Below are 15318 nucleotides of genomic sequence, written 5' to 3'. Positions count from 1 at the left end.
GTTGCAGGATTAGCATTACCTAATGATATTAGTTTACCTTAAACTCTGTGTTTCTACATCATCAATGTTATAAGATAAGGTAAGATAAGATAAGATACATTTTATAGATCCCCATAGGGGAAATTCCTTTGTCACAGCAGCATAACAGTCAAAAAATAAGAAAGTAAAATAAATGTTAATATAATATAAATAGAGAGACAAAAGATAGAAAGACATCCACGAATAAATAAACAGCAACAACATCAAGGATAATAACAGTAAGGGTGAAAAGTACACAGCTAGAACTGAACGACGATATAAATAGAGTGACAATAGCAATGACGAGAATAAAATAAATGTCCTCATATGAGATGTATATTAGAACACTGCTTTTAATGTGAGCACTTTTTGCGAGATGTTGCAAGAACTTTTTTTTTTTTTTCCTCCCCCAAACTTTAAGAAAAATATATCTTTTTTTCACACTTTCAAATGTCCCCTGTGGGGCTCTGTAAACTAATTAACCTGTCAAGAGAAAGTGAGAAAAAGAATCACCGACGCCGTCACGCCCAATAAATATAGCCGGTCAAGAATTGGCTCAGATAGCGCGGAGATGCTACGCGTGGCTAACGTGTAGAAGACGATCCTTCATCTCCCCGTTTTCCTCATTTCCGCCGTCAGGCCATTCGGCCATCTTCTGACGGGGCGCCGCAGCGGAGAATGCGGCGGGAAATGAAACTCCGGGGGGGGGTGCAAGGGTTCGACCCCCCCAAAAACACTGCAGAGACACGGAGGCTCATCTCATACCTCCGCTGTGTCAGCACACGCCGGGGAGGTGCAGCTCCGACAGACGCCCAGAGAGGAGACGACCGTCTGACATCCCGTCTCAACGCTTGCATAACACACACACACACACACACACACACACACACAAATTCTGGATTTCGGCATGCAGAGGAACCACAAATGGAAAGATCGGATTCCATTGACGTAGCGTGGCCCTGCAGGAGCAGATGTGGGGGATGATGGGAAATGAAGCCTCCTCTTTTTCACAATAATCAAAACAACCAGGTTCTCCTGCTTGGGTTCTCCAGACCCCCCCGGTCTAAAAACAGTCAGTGGGTTTGCTGGAGACTCTAAATGGTGTGTAGATGTGAAGAGAGAGTGGTTGGATGATTGACAGCTGACCCGTCTTGGTTAAGCCCCGCCTCCTTGCCCCAGTCTCAGCTGTGATTGGCTAGAGAATGAATGAGTGACAGATTTGGACGACTCAGCAAACCTAACATGAAAAAACACTTCGTGACTTCACCTAAATAATACAATATAATATACTATAAGTAATATTAGACTTATATTAGTTATAAAAAGAAGCTTCAGAAAAGGCTTCATGTCTGAGCAGTGCATGTGTGTGTGTGTGTGTGTGTGGGAAAACCGTGGGTGTTGTAAAAAGCCCATGGAGGCGGGGGATGAGTTCCCCCTCTCACCCAGCTGTTTTTGTGTCCAGGGAAAAAAAAAGGAGCTCCGAAACTTCCTGGAAGGGTTAAATGGAGGAGGAGGAGGAGGATGGACGTCTTCATACGCTGCAGAAAACCGTCTCCATCTTCATCCGCTGGGCGACGAGATGGTAAACAAATCAACACAGAGGGAACCCGTGTTGGGTTCCTGTGGGTTCTCCATGTTCTCCTGCCTGGGTTCTCTCCGGGTTCTGCGTTGATCCACCCACGTTCATCTGGCTCATTGAAGAATCATCCGAAGGTGTGAATGAGGGTGTGACTGGTTGGATGATTGACAGCCGGGTTAAGCCCCGCCCTCTCGTCCAGGATTGGCTCCCGGAGGAGGATTAGCTCTGCGAACCTCCGGCTGGTCGCCAAGGTAACCGCCTCGCTCAGACACGTTCTGCTTCGTCACCTTCATCTCCGTCAAGGTCGGCGTGGACGAGGCTTCGTGACCACGGCTGTCCGGGAGATGCGGGGGCGCGGCGTCCAAGCAGAGGAGATGCTTCGCCCCGTCAGGAGGGAGGGGTCTTCTCAGCTAATCCCCAGATTTTCATCTGCTCCTCCTGGCGTTCCGGCGGTCGTGACGAACATTCCCTCCCTCGGGGGCTTCACGGGTGGGACTGGACTACAAACACCACCTTGACCTCTGACCTCCGACCTTGTAATCCGGAGAAGTTCATGGATCATCACAGGAGTCACGCTCCTCTTCAGACTCTTCGTTTCCCCCAAGGACAGAAAGGAAAAAGGGTCACGCTGTCTCTGGATGAAAGGGGGGTAATTACACAATAATTACACAATAATTACACAGTAATTACACAGTAATTACAGAGGAGTCGGACAGAACACGACGGCGGCCCTGGACGCGCCAGCTGCAGATTACAAACCCGTGAGGAAACATCTGAGGGCCTGAAATATCAACCCCGTCTTCTGACCTTCTCATAGATGCTCTTTGTAAAACATTCTCCATGAGGGAGAACGTGGCTCCATGTTCTCCTGCATGGGTTCTCGGTGTGTTTTCTCCCCGTTCTCCTTGCCAGGTTCTCTCCATGTTCTCCATCTGCCTCCCGTGGGCCAAAAAGTGGGTCGGTTCACTGAAGCTCCAACCATTCGCCCTCTCGTTCACACCTAAGAAGGTTTGTCTTCAACAAACCTGCTGACTTTTCTTGGAGGAAGATGGAGAGAAAAAACGGAAAGTAAAACCGCATTAAAATGAATCGTTCCCTTTTTCCATTTGAAGCCCGAGGAGAGGATTTTTTTTTTTTTTTTTGACAGAAGAAGAAACTTCATCTGCACATCCAGATGTGTCCTGCTCTTTTTTTGGGATCTTTTTTAAACCAAGAGAAATAAAAATAAAATGAAAAGTTTTGAGGTTTTACGAGTAAGAAAAAAAAAAAACAACGAGTAAACTTTTTGTGCTTAGAATGGAGGAGAACACTTGAATTTGCTCTGGAGGCACATTTTGATTGTAGTCACACACACACACACACAAACACACACACACACACACACACTCTCCACAACTATCTCCACAGTTACTTTTAAGTTCCTCTTCCTCCTCCTCTCAAAGCTCTGGTTTCTTCTCCGTCTTCTCAAATGTGCAGAATGCACGCCTCAGGTCCGACGGGTGAGAACCTGCAGGGTTCCTCCTCAGGACGAAGGTCAGGACGAAGGTCAAGAAGAAGGTCAGTCTGGGTGGAGAGCTGATTCACATTTGATGGAGATGGAGGTTCTCACACGGATGACGGAGATCCTTCATGATGCATTCAGGGACTGTTGGAAATGCGAGTGTTAAATAGTAGCACTAAAGTACAGACTCCATTGCATCCATTGAGTGTGTATGTGTGTGTGTGTGTGTGTGTGTGTGTGTGTGTAAGGAAACTCAGGCAGCCATTTTGTACTTGCAGGCAAAGACTTGCAGAAGAGAGTTTTGTAATAACTTCAGCAATACAATTCCCAGTCACGCACATACACACACACACACACACACACACACACACACACACAGGCTTACCGTGTCATGTCATCCTGGGGTCATCCACATTTCAAAACTCTTCATCACCTGTCTCAATGTTCCTCATCCATCCATCCATCCGTCCATCCATCCATCCATCCGTCCATCCTCAGAATAATCCACTCTTCCTCCGTCTCCTCATGAAATAGAAGCTTTATTACAAACCTGCCGTGCACATTTTTTTTTTAATAAGAAAATCAAAATAGAAACAAAAACAACAAAAAAAAAAAAACGTACCGAACACAGAAAGTAGAAAAATAGGTCCGTGCACCGTAACACGCCTGTGCACGAGCACGGCGGATTCATACATTCAGGAGGACGCCCATTTCACATCAAGATACAGCAACAGGAAGGCGATCACTGACAAGTTTAAATATAATATTTTTTTTTTTTTGCTTATTATCGTGTAATAACCAGCAAACGACTGCTTTCGCTGTATTTCTTTTTCTCTTTAAGGCAAAGTGCAATAAAAATGAGCAAATTCAAAGTCTCGGAAACGTGTGGTGAAAAAGAGCGAAATATTTAAAAAACAAAAATCTAATATTTTTATTCGTAGCAATTCATCTGTGAATGTTGAGGAGTTTATCATTAACTCTGGGATTTCAGTCCACCCTTCTGCAGGGCCTGCAGGGGTCACTCTGCAGGCCCACACTCTAACAGCCGCTCTGCAACCATGCAATCTCAGTTATGCGCCTCTCCGAGGCTGCGCTTCGAAATAAATAGTAACTTCCAGAAAGTATTAAAAAAAAAAAAAAAGGCACTACAGCTTATATCACGTGTGTGTGTGGCTCTGGGAGAGAGCGGCTTCAGGCTCTGGTACAAAACTAAACTAAAAGTAAAAAAAAATAAAAAAAATAAAAATGACCATACGAACCGGGTTTGTACGGTACAGAGATGAGACGCGGCCTCTGATTGGCCGGCGCCTCTGAGTCGGGAGAAACGAAAGCCGTTTCTGGTCGGGTTGTTTTTTTTTGTTTTTTTTTTCCCGAGATGTTTCACATCATTCAACGGGTTTTAAGGAAATCTACAGCTTGTGAAGGCCACTGGGATGGAGTCTGCCCGCAAAATACGTGGCATTCGGGGACTCCAGCGGAGCGGAGGATTTTTGACGACGGCAGAAACGACCGTAGTTTGATTTAAATCAACAAGAAAAAAAAAAAAAAGGGACGTTTCTTGCGAGCCCACTGGCTGAGCGTGAGTCGGAGGGCCTCATATCCGGGACTCTCCGGTGTGCTGCCCGCTGCGAGAACCCTGCAGAACGACAGGAACAACACCCCGGTCAGGGATCTCTTACTGTCCCGACGGGGGACAGAAAGAGATCGGCGTCCCCCCGTCACCTGCGTCTGACTGCTGGAGGGGTTGGTGCTGCTGAAATCCGAGTATCTCTTCTTCTGAGGCGTGCAGATGCAGGACAGGAAATGCGCGTACTCGTCCCTGACCTGCAGAGGGCGACAGAACGCCAAGAAAAAAAAAAAAAAAAAAGTAAAACAAGATGGCGTCGCCGCATGTTTCGCCTCGGCTGTCCGTGCACGTGTCCCACCTGCTTGGACAGCAGGCAGTGCATGACGAAGACCAGTATTCCCTGCATGCTGTTGAGGAAGGTGAAGATGTACGCCGCCGCCACGTTCTCCTTGCGGAAAAGGAAGGCGCCGAACACCCACATCAGGCCCAGGATGCACATCTGGGCGATGGCGGTCACTGTGAACGCTCTGCAGAAGGGAAGGAGGGCGGGGTCAGAGGGAAGGCAACAGATAAACACACACACACACACACACACACACAGTATCGCGCTCATGGTGTGATTTGTTCGCCTTCTACCGGTTAATATGCAGATGTCCGATAATGAGGTTTTACATAATCACACATTCGGCCCTGTGGGCGGAGGTCAAATGCTGGAGCGTTTTTTTTTTGTTTTTTTTTTTTGTGTGTGTGTGTGTTTTTGTTCTCCGCCGGGACCCTGAAGGCCGCTCCTCGGAGACGGGCGGAATTTGTGCGACGACGCCAAATCCCAGAAGCGTCTTTCCGTACGCCGATGCTTTCGCGCACACTGACTTGATGGTGTTGAGCTTGGAGAGGTCCGGGTTGAGGCTGGCGAACTTCTGGGCCAGTTTCCAGACGGTGACGATGAAGAAGAAGACGTTGAGGAAGATGATGGTGCACACGGGCCCGAAGAAGCTCCAGATGAGGCCGTTCTCCAGAGACAGCCAGCAGCTACCGGAGGAGAAAACCGCGTGAGGGTCGGCGACACCGAAAACGAGGCTTCTCCACACGTGCGCACTCACTGCCGGCTCGTGCCGTAATCCTCGGGCCTGATGACGGCGGATATGACCACGATGGCGAGCGGCGCCCCGTAGCCCACGGCGAAGAGGTAGAGGGGCCGGATGGCGGGGTTGAAGACCAGCACCACCATGCGGTACAGCTGCACCCCTTCCAGAAGCATCCAGGAGAAAACACCCAGGAAGAACAGGTGGAGCATCGCCGCCACGAACCTGCAGCCTCCCTAACACACACACACACACACACACACACACACATGGGGGTCAGACAGGGGAAGCAAGGGGTTAGCGTCCACGCCCCGGCACCACCTTCCCCCCGCGCTCTTACGCAAACGACGGTTTGCTAATAAAAACAGCAATTTAAATATTTACACATGCCTGCAGAGTGCACGGGGGTTCTGAAATTACACGCTAAAATCGAACGAAAGCACTTTAGAAGACGACGTGAAGCTCTGGACCCACCACGGGCTGCGTCTGGGAAATGCCGACGAGGAAAAAGAGGTCGGCGACGAAGAGGCAGACGCAGAGGTGCAGGTGGATGGTGGTGCGAGTCCCTTGGATGGAGCGGCAGAAGTGGAAGGTGAGGATGCAGATGAGCAGGCAGATCAGCGACAGCGTCAGGCCGACCTTGGTGATGAGGACGAGCGCGAAGGTGTCCTGCGAGGGGAGACGGCTCGGGGTCAAAAGCGGTTCCGGGTCGGACGGGACGACGACCACGAGGGAGGGATTAACTGTGGCCGATCGCCGTGGAGACGGTTGAGATTAACCGCGAAGCCATCTGCCGCGACGGCGCCGCTGGATTAAACCGCTCTTTTCATACTCAACTGTTATTACATGATTATTAACATGTAATAACCACGAAGGGGTACGCGCGTGTGTGTGTGTGTGTGTGTGTGTGTGTGTGTCTCACCTCGACGGGATAGAGCGCCATGAGCACGGCGAAGCTGCTGAGATGGTCGCAGGAGCAGAGCGTGTGCGTGAGGTTGGAGCGCACCTGGAAGCAGCCGCGCGGCGACCAGGCCTCGTTCTCGCCCCAGTAGGCGCAGATGAAGCTCACGTTGGAGAACGTCGACAGGTCCTGGAGGAAAAACACGAGAGGGGGAGGGGAAGCGCCCGTCATCTCGACGCCGATCCGACGGCGGCGAAAGCGCGGGCGGGGGATCTGCGCTACCTGCTGGTGTTTGAGCGTGATGCGGACCCGGTTGCTCAGGCTCTGCGTGGACGGGTTGGAGACCACGACGGACACCACGTGGGACAGAACCTGGAAGGACGGCTCCACGCCGTTCCTCTCGTAACCCTGGATTTCGTCGAAGGAATCCGCGAGCGAGAGGTTCTTGTAGGTCAGCAACCCCGCCAGCGCGAAGCCTGTGCACGAACGCGGACGCACGTCGGTTTCGGGGCGGTTAACAGGAAGGGGCGGAGCCTATCGGAACGGAGCGCCTTACCGCGGTACGGCCCCGTCCCCGCCGCCGTGCTCCAGTCCGTCTCCAGCAGGGCGTTTTCGTCGGCCAGGCGGACGGGTCCGGCCGGCGGGCTGCTCCCACGGTGCACGGCGATCTCGGCGTCTGCGTCCGCGGTGCCGATCCTGGTCCGGTTCTCCCGGAGCTGCGGCCCGATCAGCCGGATGGAGCTCTCCACCGTGTCCAGGAACCTGGAGACGCCGTCGCCCTCGTCCAACCCGCCCGAGGACAAGATGGCCGACGTCTCGGTGAAGAGTTTCTGCGCGATTTTGTGAAGGCCGTGAGAACTTCCTGGGCTTTCCATGTGTGTGTGTCTGTGTGTGTGTGTGTGTGTGTGTGTGTGTGTTCTTACTTCCAGCAAGGAATCTCCTTCCAGCTTCCCGGCGCTGGGCTTGGACGAGTCAGACAGAGACAAGCAGCTGTTTCTCATCAGAGACAGAATGTTGGCCAGTCCTTTCTGATACAGACAGAAAGAGAGAGAGAAAGAAAGAGAGAGAAAGAGAGAAAGAGAGAGAGAAAGAGGGATGAAGAGAAGTTCATGCATGGAGGAGCATCTGCCTCCCCAGTTAGAACATCCAGGCCCGCCTCCACATAATATCATCTGTTTACAGCATCTATCCGTTTATCCATCCGTTCATTCTTCTAATCGTTCCTTCATTCACCCATCCATTCATTCATCTGTTCATCAAATCATTCATTCATTCATTCATCACATCCTTCCTTCATCTAATTGTTCCTTCATTCATTCATTCATTCATCATCATTCCATTCATTCACTCATCTAATCCTTCAATGATTTATCCTTCAATCCAAAGGTTCATCTATCTATCTATCTATCTATCTATCTATCTATCTATCTATCTATCTATCTATCTATCTATCTATCTATCTATCTATCTATCTATCTATCTGTCGGTTCTTTAGTTCATTGTCTCATGTTGATACTGGAGTCAGTCCCTGCTGTCACCAGGAGGCGGGGCTTAACCTGTCAATCACAGCGACTCTCTTGACCTGCTTCCTTCCTGGGTTCTCTACGTGGGATTTGGTCCTGTGTGTGTGTGTGTGTGTGTGTGTTCAAACAACAAATGAATGTGGCGCAGCTTACCTGTTCCATGGTGTTTTGCTCACTGAAGACGCCACAGTCCAGCTCTGAGGCAAAAACCACTAGTTAGCGGCGAAGCAGGAAATGACACGGCAGCGGCGGCGGCGGCGATGTGCACACTCACGTGAACACGGCATCCTCTCGTTGCCGTAGTTGGTGTAGCCCTGGGAGCAGTTGCACCAGAAGCTGCCCTCGGTGTTGGCGCAGATCCCCTCCGGCCCGCAGATCTCCTCCTGCTTCCCCTGGATGCACTCGTCTTCGTCTGCGTGGAGACACGGGACGCACGCCGCTCATACCTGCCGCCTCGAGGACGTAACCATGGCGACGGGACTAGACAACCGGCGTGGACCGAGGCCGCCCTGAGTGGAGCTCTGAGCTCTGACAAAACCAACACCGATGCCTGGGAGCCTTCCTGAAGGCCTTTGAGGGAGGAGGAAGAGGAAGAGGAGGAAGAGGAAGAGGGAGAGGAAGAGGAGGAGGAGGAAGCGGAAGAGGAAGAGGAGAGAGAAGGGGAAGAGGAAGAGGAGAAACCGGAAGAGGAAGAGGAGGAGGAGGAAGAGGATGAGGAAGAGGAGAAACCGGAAGAGGAAGAGGAAGAGGAGGAAGAGGAAGATGAGAAGGAGGAAGTGGAAGAGGAAGAGGAGAAACCGGAAGAGGAAGAGGAAGAAGAGGAGGAGGAAGAGGATGAGGAAGAGGAGAAACCGGAAGAGGAAGAGGAAGAGGAGGAAGAGGAAGATGAGAAGGAGGAAGTGGAAGAGGAAGAGGAGAAACCGGAAGAGGAAGAGGAGGAGGAGGAAGCGGAAGAGGAAGAGGAGAGAGAAGGGGAAGAGGAAGAGGAAGATGAGAAGGAGGAAGTGGAAGAGGAAGAGGAGAAACCGGAAGAGGAAGAGGAGGAGGAGGAAGCAGAAGAGGAAGAGGAGAGAGAAGGGGAAAAGGAAGAGGAGGAAGGGGAAGAGGAAGATGAGAAGGAGGAAGAGGAAGAGGAAGAGGAGAGAGAAGGGGAAGAGGAAGAGGAGGAGGAGGAAGGGGAAGAGGATGAGGAAGAGGAGAAACCGGAAGAGGAAGAGGAGGAAGAGGAAGATGAGAAAGAGGAAGTGGAAGAGGAAGAGGAAGAGGAGGAGGAGGAAGAGGAGGAGGAAGAGGAAGGAAAAAAAAAGCGAAAGGAGGAAAAGATAAAGAGGAGAATGAGGTGGAAGAGGACGTAGAGGAAGAGGAGAAAGAAGAGGAGGAGAAAGTGGAGGAGGAGGAGGAAGAGAAAGAGAACCCGCTTGTTGTCCACTTTCTCCAATCCTGAGTCTCCTGAGGCATCAGGGCTTTTCACCCACACAGTCACAGATACCCCGTCGCCGTGGTTACGCCGAACCCCCTCCCAGCTCAAACATGAGTGGACACAAGCAGGTGTGAAGGCCGGGTCGGCGTTATCAGCACTCCACAGTACTGACAGTGCTTGCAACACTGTAGTCACCCTAGGATTGCCCCACACACACACACACACACACACACACACACACACACACACACACACACACACACGGTTGTGGCCCCGCCCCCTCACCTATGCATTCCCCTGATTGGTCGATGTACCCGGACAGGCAGACGCAGGAGTAGTTGCCGATCTGGTTCTTGCACTCGGTCCGGGGGCCGCAGATGTCCGGCTTCTGCAGGCACTCGTTGTCATCTGGAGGGGTCGAGGGGGGAGAAGGTCAGCGGACGGAGGCGGCGAGGAGGCGGCGGCGAGGAGGAGGAGGAGGCGAAGCTGACCGATGCACTGGCCGTCCACGGAGGTGAAGTTCTTGGGCCCTCTCAGGTTGTTGAATCCGGGCAAACACTCGCAGTAGTAGCTGCCCAACGTGTTGGTGCACTTGGAGTGTGTTCCGCACAGCTCGCTAGTTTCCTCGCACTCGTTCAGGTCTGCGGGTCGGATCGGACACGTCACGCCAACGACAACAAAAAGAAAGGATCCCGTGTCCAAAACACCCGGCGGTTCCAATTCAAATCTATTTGTGTTAGTTTCATTTCCCTCCCCCCCGGCTCCTCGCGCTCCTGTCCAGACGCCATCTTGAAAATAGCGGCGCCGCGGAGAAACCCGACCCCCCCCCACCCCCCCCACCCCACCCAGCCAATCCCTCGCTGTAATTCACCCTCCGCATAAACACAGCTCCAGGGCCTAAAATGGAAAAGTTAAACGGAATATTAGAAGAAGAAGGGGGGGATTTTTCCTGGCAAACTCCTGGGAGAAGTCTTAAGTAATGGAGGTGCTGTTTCTTTTTTTTTTTTTCGAGACGACCGGAGGAGGTTGGAGGTGGAGCGCTTTCTTACCATTGCAATTGCTGTCGAAGCCCAAACCGCATTTTCTGGCCCCGGCGACCTCTCCCGACGCGAACGTCAAGCTCAAGCCTGTAGGAGGGGTGGAGAAAGAAAAGACCCCGCCAAAATAAAAGTTATATATCGCTTCCCGACAGCCGCTGTTTTTCGCGAAAAGAAAATGACTCAAAAAAGACTCGTTGCCTCTGAGGTCCTCGGAGGAAACCGACATTTAGCGCGCTAACTATGCCAGCAGCTGTCATCTGAAGTGCTAATGCTGCGGGGTTAGCTGCTAACAAATGACAAGAGTGAGCGGTTGGATGATTGACAGCCGAGGTTAAACCCCGCCCCTTGTCCTCAGCCTGGCTGTGATTGGCTCCTCCGCCCGGCGACCAGGAAGAGCGAATAAACATTTATTTTGCAAATGACAAGCTAGACCAATCAGAGCAGCCGGCCCTGAGGCTCCGCCCCCTCACTCTGAGAATTTAGAAAAGGGCGGCCATGACACCCCAACCTTCCTGTTTGTTTAGTGTTATTTTGTTTGTTACCATGCGACCTCCCTCGACCCCCCCGACCCAGGGACCCACCCCACACACACACACGCACACACACACACACACACACACACACACACACAAATACATAGTGTGGAAGTGCATGATCCCTTTCCCACTGCAACAATGCTCTACTGTTTGGCTGACACTCCCACTGTACCCACACACACACACACACACACACACACACACACACACACACACACATATGCACTGCATCCTCGGAGATAAAACCAGGCCGGATTTGACACGGAGTGTGTGAGACAGTGTGACTGAGACTAATTTTATGACTAAGTGGGTTCGGACAGACACAGGGGGACAAAGAGCGTCTCTATGAGCCCCCGCCACCAGCTGACCTTCCCCGCCGCGTCCAAGTCGCTGCACGACAATAAGCATCTGTCCTCCGGTTCGTCCCGGGGAGCCCCGCCTCCCGTCCACGCCGGCGTTTTTGAGAAGCTCCGCCCCCCTGAGCTGCGTCCGCGTCGAAATGAGAAAAATGAGAACGGATTTGAGGGAAAATGACTTACGATAGGCTTCCTTCTGGGAAGTCCATCACTGTCAAAGTGTGAGGCATTTAATCGGAGTTGTGTGTTCATATGTGTGTGTGTGAGGAGTTTCTTTGGCAATGTAGCGTTTCTTTGGAAATATGACGCAGCGGCGGAATTCACCCGACTAGCCGCCATATTTCGTTCATTCATCGTCTACGTCCAATTGGACGAGGGGCGGGGTTTGACCTGGGCAGGTCAGCTGTCAATCACAGGGTCAGCTGTCAATCAAACAGTCAGCTGTCAATCATTCAACTATTCAATCTCACATTCACACCTACTGAAAATGTAGTCTTCAGCGGACCTGCTGGCTGTTTATGTTGGAGAACCTGGGGAGGAACGTGATGCCTTTTACACCCGACATGGTTTCAAAGTGTAACCATAATGGTTATCTGTCGTGGGTGAAAGTGCGCACACGCACACACACACACTAACACACACACACACACCCTCCTCGCGGTCATGTGTAAATATCTAGGCAGCGTCCGATTGCATATGTTTCGTCAATGAGAAAGTTGCACTTTCCATACAGAAAAAAGACATGGCGCCATCTTTTGAGGAACTCTGCCTCTAAACCTCAGGGCAGGTTTCCTATTGGTCGCTCGGCTTTCCGGGCCGCGGCGGCAGCGGTTACGTGACACCTCGAGGCAGATCATGATACGGTGCTGACGTATGCCGATGATGTATTTGAAGTGGTGAAAAAAAAAAAAAAACTCCAGCTACAAACATTCGCCAAACGGCGAGGCTCCCCCCCCCCGCAGCCTGGGGGCGCGGCATGGAAACAAAATATCAACATCACCGCTATGAACGCCGACTCCCCGCCACCTCCAGCTCCACCTCCACCTCCACCTCAAACCGCAAGCACCAAGACACAACAGTGGTGCAACAGTCCTTCTGAATTCTTGACTTCCTGTTGTGAACCTCCATTGGTGAAACATACTTTTGCTTTTTTTTTTTTTTTTTAAATCTTTTTATATCAATCTGCTGTTTACTGAAAGGGAAGAAGTGGAAAAATAATATGGGGAGAAAAGCGGTAGAGCTGACCCCGAGGTGTGACCCCGCGGGGGCCTTGAAAAGGGCTCCGGTGGTCCGGGGGTCTTTAACCCCCCTTGGTTCCCCCCACCTCCCCGCAAAAACCCCCTCCAACTTATTCCTATTTTCTTACAAATATTTTTGTTTTTAGATTAATGATAATCTGAGGTGGGTCTGGGGGGGGGGTAACCAACTTCAGGTATTTCTGATCACTTTAAATCAATCATCCTGCTATCAGTTTAATTGATCAGTGCTTTTAAGGAATCACTCCTTGGGGATAAATAAACCCATTCTGATTCTGATTCCTATCGCTTGTCTTTCACCTTTCACAAAAAGTTTTCACCCGTACCGCATCATCCGCTTCTCTTATCGATCAATAACACACACACACACACACACACACACACACCGCCGGGTCACTCACCGAGGACGACCAGCTGGGTTCCCCACGCCATGCCGCCGAGGTCGGTTCCACCGTGAATCCGCCCCTTCACTTCCACGTTCGGGCGAAGAAGAGAACAAAAATAAAAAAAAAGCAGCAGATGGAAGGAAAAATCCACACGGTTTTGAAATCGCCAAAGAAGAAGAAGAAAAAGAAGAAGAAGATGAAATCCCCTGTGCTGTGGAAGAGGAGGAGGTTCAGGGTTTCAGACGGGCCGCCGTCTCTCTCACACTGACTCACTCCGAGCGCGATCCCTCTGCTTGGGAGCGTTTCTCCACCCCCCGTCCTCCACCTCCACCCCCACCTCTGTGGCCTAATCTCTCCTTCCTCCTCCTCCTCCTCCTCCTCCGCCACCCTCTCTTTCTTTCTTTTATTGAAACTTTCCCCTCCGTGCCTTTCCAGCAGCTCCGGATCACGTTACGCTCTGCGGAAACCGCCTCCCGTCACGGCTGCGGGGCTCCGGCGGCGAGCTCCGGCCTCTATTTCAGGAGTTTCTCATGGGAGGAGGAGGAGGACGGCGGGGGGAGGAAAGGGGGGAGCGGGCGATGACTAACACTCAGCTCCGGCAGCTGCTGCTGTACTCGAGTGCTGCCAGTAATCCCGTCCCAGCCGCCATCCCCCCCCCCGAGAACCTTCCCCAACACCCACCGGCCTCCATCGCGTCTGGCGTGCACGCTCACATGCACACGACGAAGACAAACAGTCCCGAGGGTGACAGAATAAGAGTGAAACTCACTGAATGGGAGTCTCAGAATGCAAGGGGGCTGTTTGTTTTGTTCGGCTAGTGTGTGTGTGTGTGTGTGTGTGTGTGTGTTCAACCTTTCAGACTCGCCCCTGCTTTGTGTTTTGTTATGCACCACTAACCCAAATCAACACCGATGATGCTGATAATCCACCGATATATCACCTATAGGCCTATTGATACGAGGAGCTGCCAGGTGTTTTCTGCAGCCTGCAGGAAAACAGTTTGCATGCGTGCGTGGGTGTGTGTGTGTGTGTGTGTGTGTGTGTAATCTGGACAAAATCTTACGCCTGGCCTCACAGCTTCTCTACATTCTTTTTTTAAATTTTAGTTTCTTTTTTTTGTTTAGCACAGGAAAAGGAAGTTGATCAATATGTGCTTGCAGTTCCTTCTTGCACTTCTCTAAAGGTTCCAGTGGCACCTTTATCGCGCCGGGGGGGAAGGATTTCATCCCCCTTGCTTTCTGCTCCGCGTCAGAACGGCTCTCAGGCTCGTCTCGACCCAAAAACTTGACCCACCCACCCCTCTCCCTTCGCTCATCTTCATCACACACACACACGGAGGAGCAGACATCCGCCGATTAACATGAAGCCGTGGAGACGCCGCTGTCCTCTTCTGTTTCAAAAACACACACACACACACACACACATACATACATACACACAACTGCAGCGCTGACCTGGATTATCTTCGCCTTCAAGGCCGGAATTATCTCATCTGGAGCCTCTGTGTGTGTGTGTGAGTGTGGGTGTATGTGTGTGTGTGTCAGGGGGTGGGACTCGCTCATGACCCTTGAGGGGAGGAGGGGGGTCTAAAATAATGAAAAAATTAGGGTGTTAAATTTTGTCTTCATCGTCGCACTTGAAATCACATTGCAAGAAAGCGTTGATTTGTTCCTGTGACTTCCTGTTACTTCCTTTTACTTCCTGTTTCCTCTTGAACTTCACGCCTCACCCCGGCACACTCCTTCACCGCTGCGGTGGCAAACTGGCCCAATTTGGAATGTAGGTTTTGACATATCCGCACACACACACACACACACACACACACACACACACACACACACCTGCACGGCTTACTACATCTGTTCACCATCTCTGATGCGTGGCTTCTTGGCTGTAGGCTGTGATTTTTTTTTTTTTTCCAGTGAGCGCTGACGCCAGACGTCCACACACACACACACACACACGCACACACACACTCCTAAAGATATGCACGGCGTTCCTTAGGCGAATCGATCAGCGGCCCGCGAGCAGACGGGCGTGGATTTCAAGCCGGCCTTTCTGTGCGCTACATTCTGCCGGCTTGGCCCCTCGTGATAGTTGTTCTAAATATATAAATATAAATTCTAAATATATGTATAAGTGAAATCGGCAGA

The 15318-nt window shown here is 51.3% G+C and overlaps 1 protein-coding gene across 2 annotated transcripts; it reads right to left on the bottom strand.

The window, feature by feature from the left end:
• Positions 1 to 3618: 3618 nt before the first annotated feature.
• Positions 3619 to 13394, bottom strand: LOC147213808 (adhesion G protein-coupled receptor E5-like). 2 transcript variants are annotated; one of them, XM_086142824.1, is made up of 16 exons: positions 13181 to 13394; positions 10641 to 10718; positions 10083 to 10232; positions 9877 to 9999; positions 8446 to 8583; positions 8325 to 8368; positions 7572 to 7676; positions 7205 to 7478; positions 6931 to 7124; positions 6670 to 6837; positions 6222 to 6416; positions 5766 to 5983; positions 5536 to 5694; positions 5024 to 5192; positions 4821 to 4922; positions 3619 to 4734 (listed from the first exon to the last, which is right to left on the bottom strand). In XM_086142824.1, exons 1-16 carry the CDS (start codon positions 13209 to 13211, stop codon positions 4693 to 4695), a joined length of 2190 nt encoding a protein of 729 aa, XP_085998950.1. In that variant the 5' UTR covers positions 13212 to 13394; the 3' UTR covers positions 3619 to 4692. The 2 variants fall into 2 exon arrangements, with proteins under 2 accessions (XP_085998950.1, XP_085998949.1); XM_086142823.1 differs by lacking the exon at positions 10641 to 10718 and having other exon boundaries at positions 13181 to 13342.
• Between the last annotated feature and the right edge of the window lie 1924 nt (positions 13395 to 15318).

The sequence above is a fragment of the Fistularia commersonii genome, chromosome 35 (genome assembly GCF_037954325.1).
Source record: "Fistularia commersonii isolate RoL2024-O1a breed Wild chromosome 35, RoL_Fcom_v1.0, whole genome shotgun sequence".
NCBI classification, from domain to species: domain Eukaryota; kingdom Metazoa; phylum Chordata; class Actinopteri; order Syngnathiformes; family Fistulariidae; genus Fistularia; species Fistularia commersonii.
The sequence above is the reverse complement of the archived record's forward strand: the minus strand, read 5'-3'. Positions and strand labels throughout refer to the sequence as shown.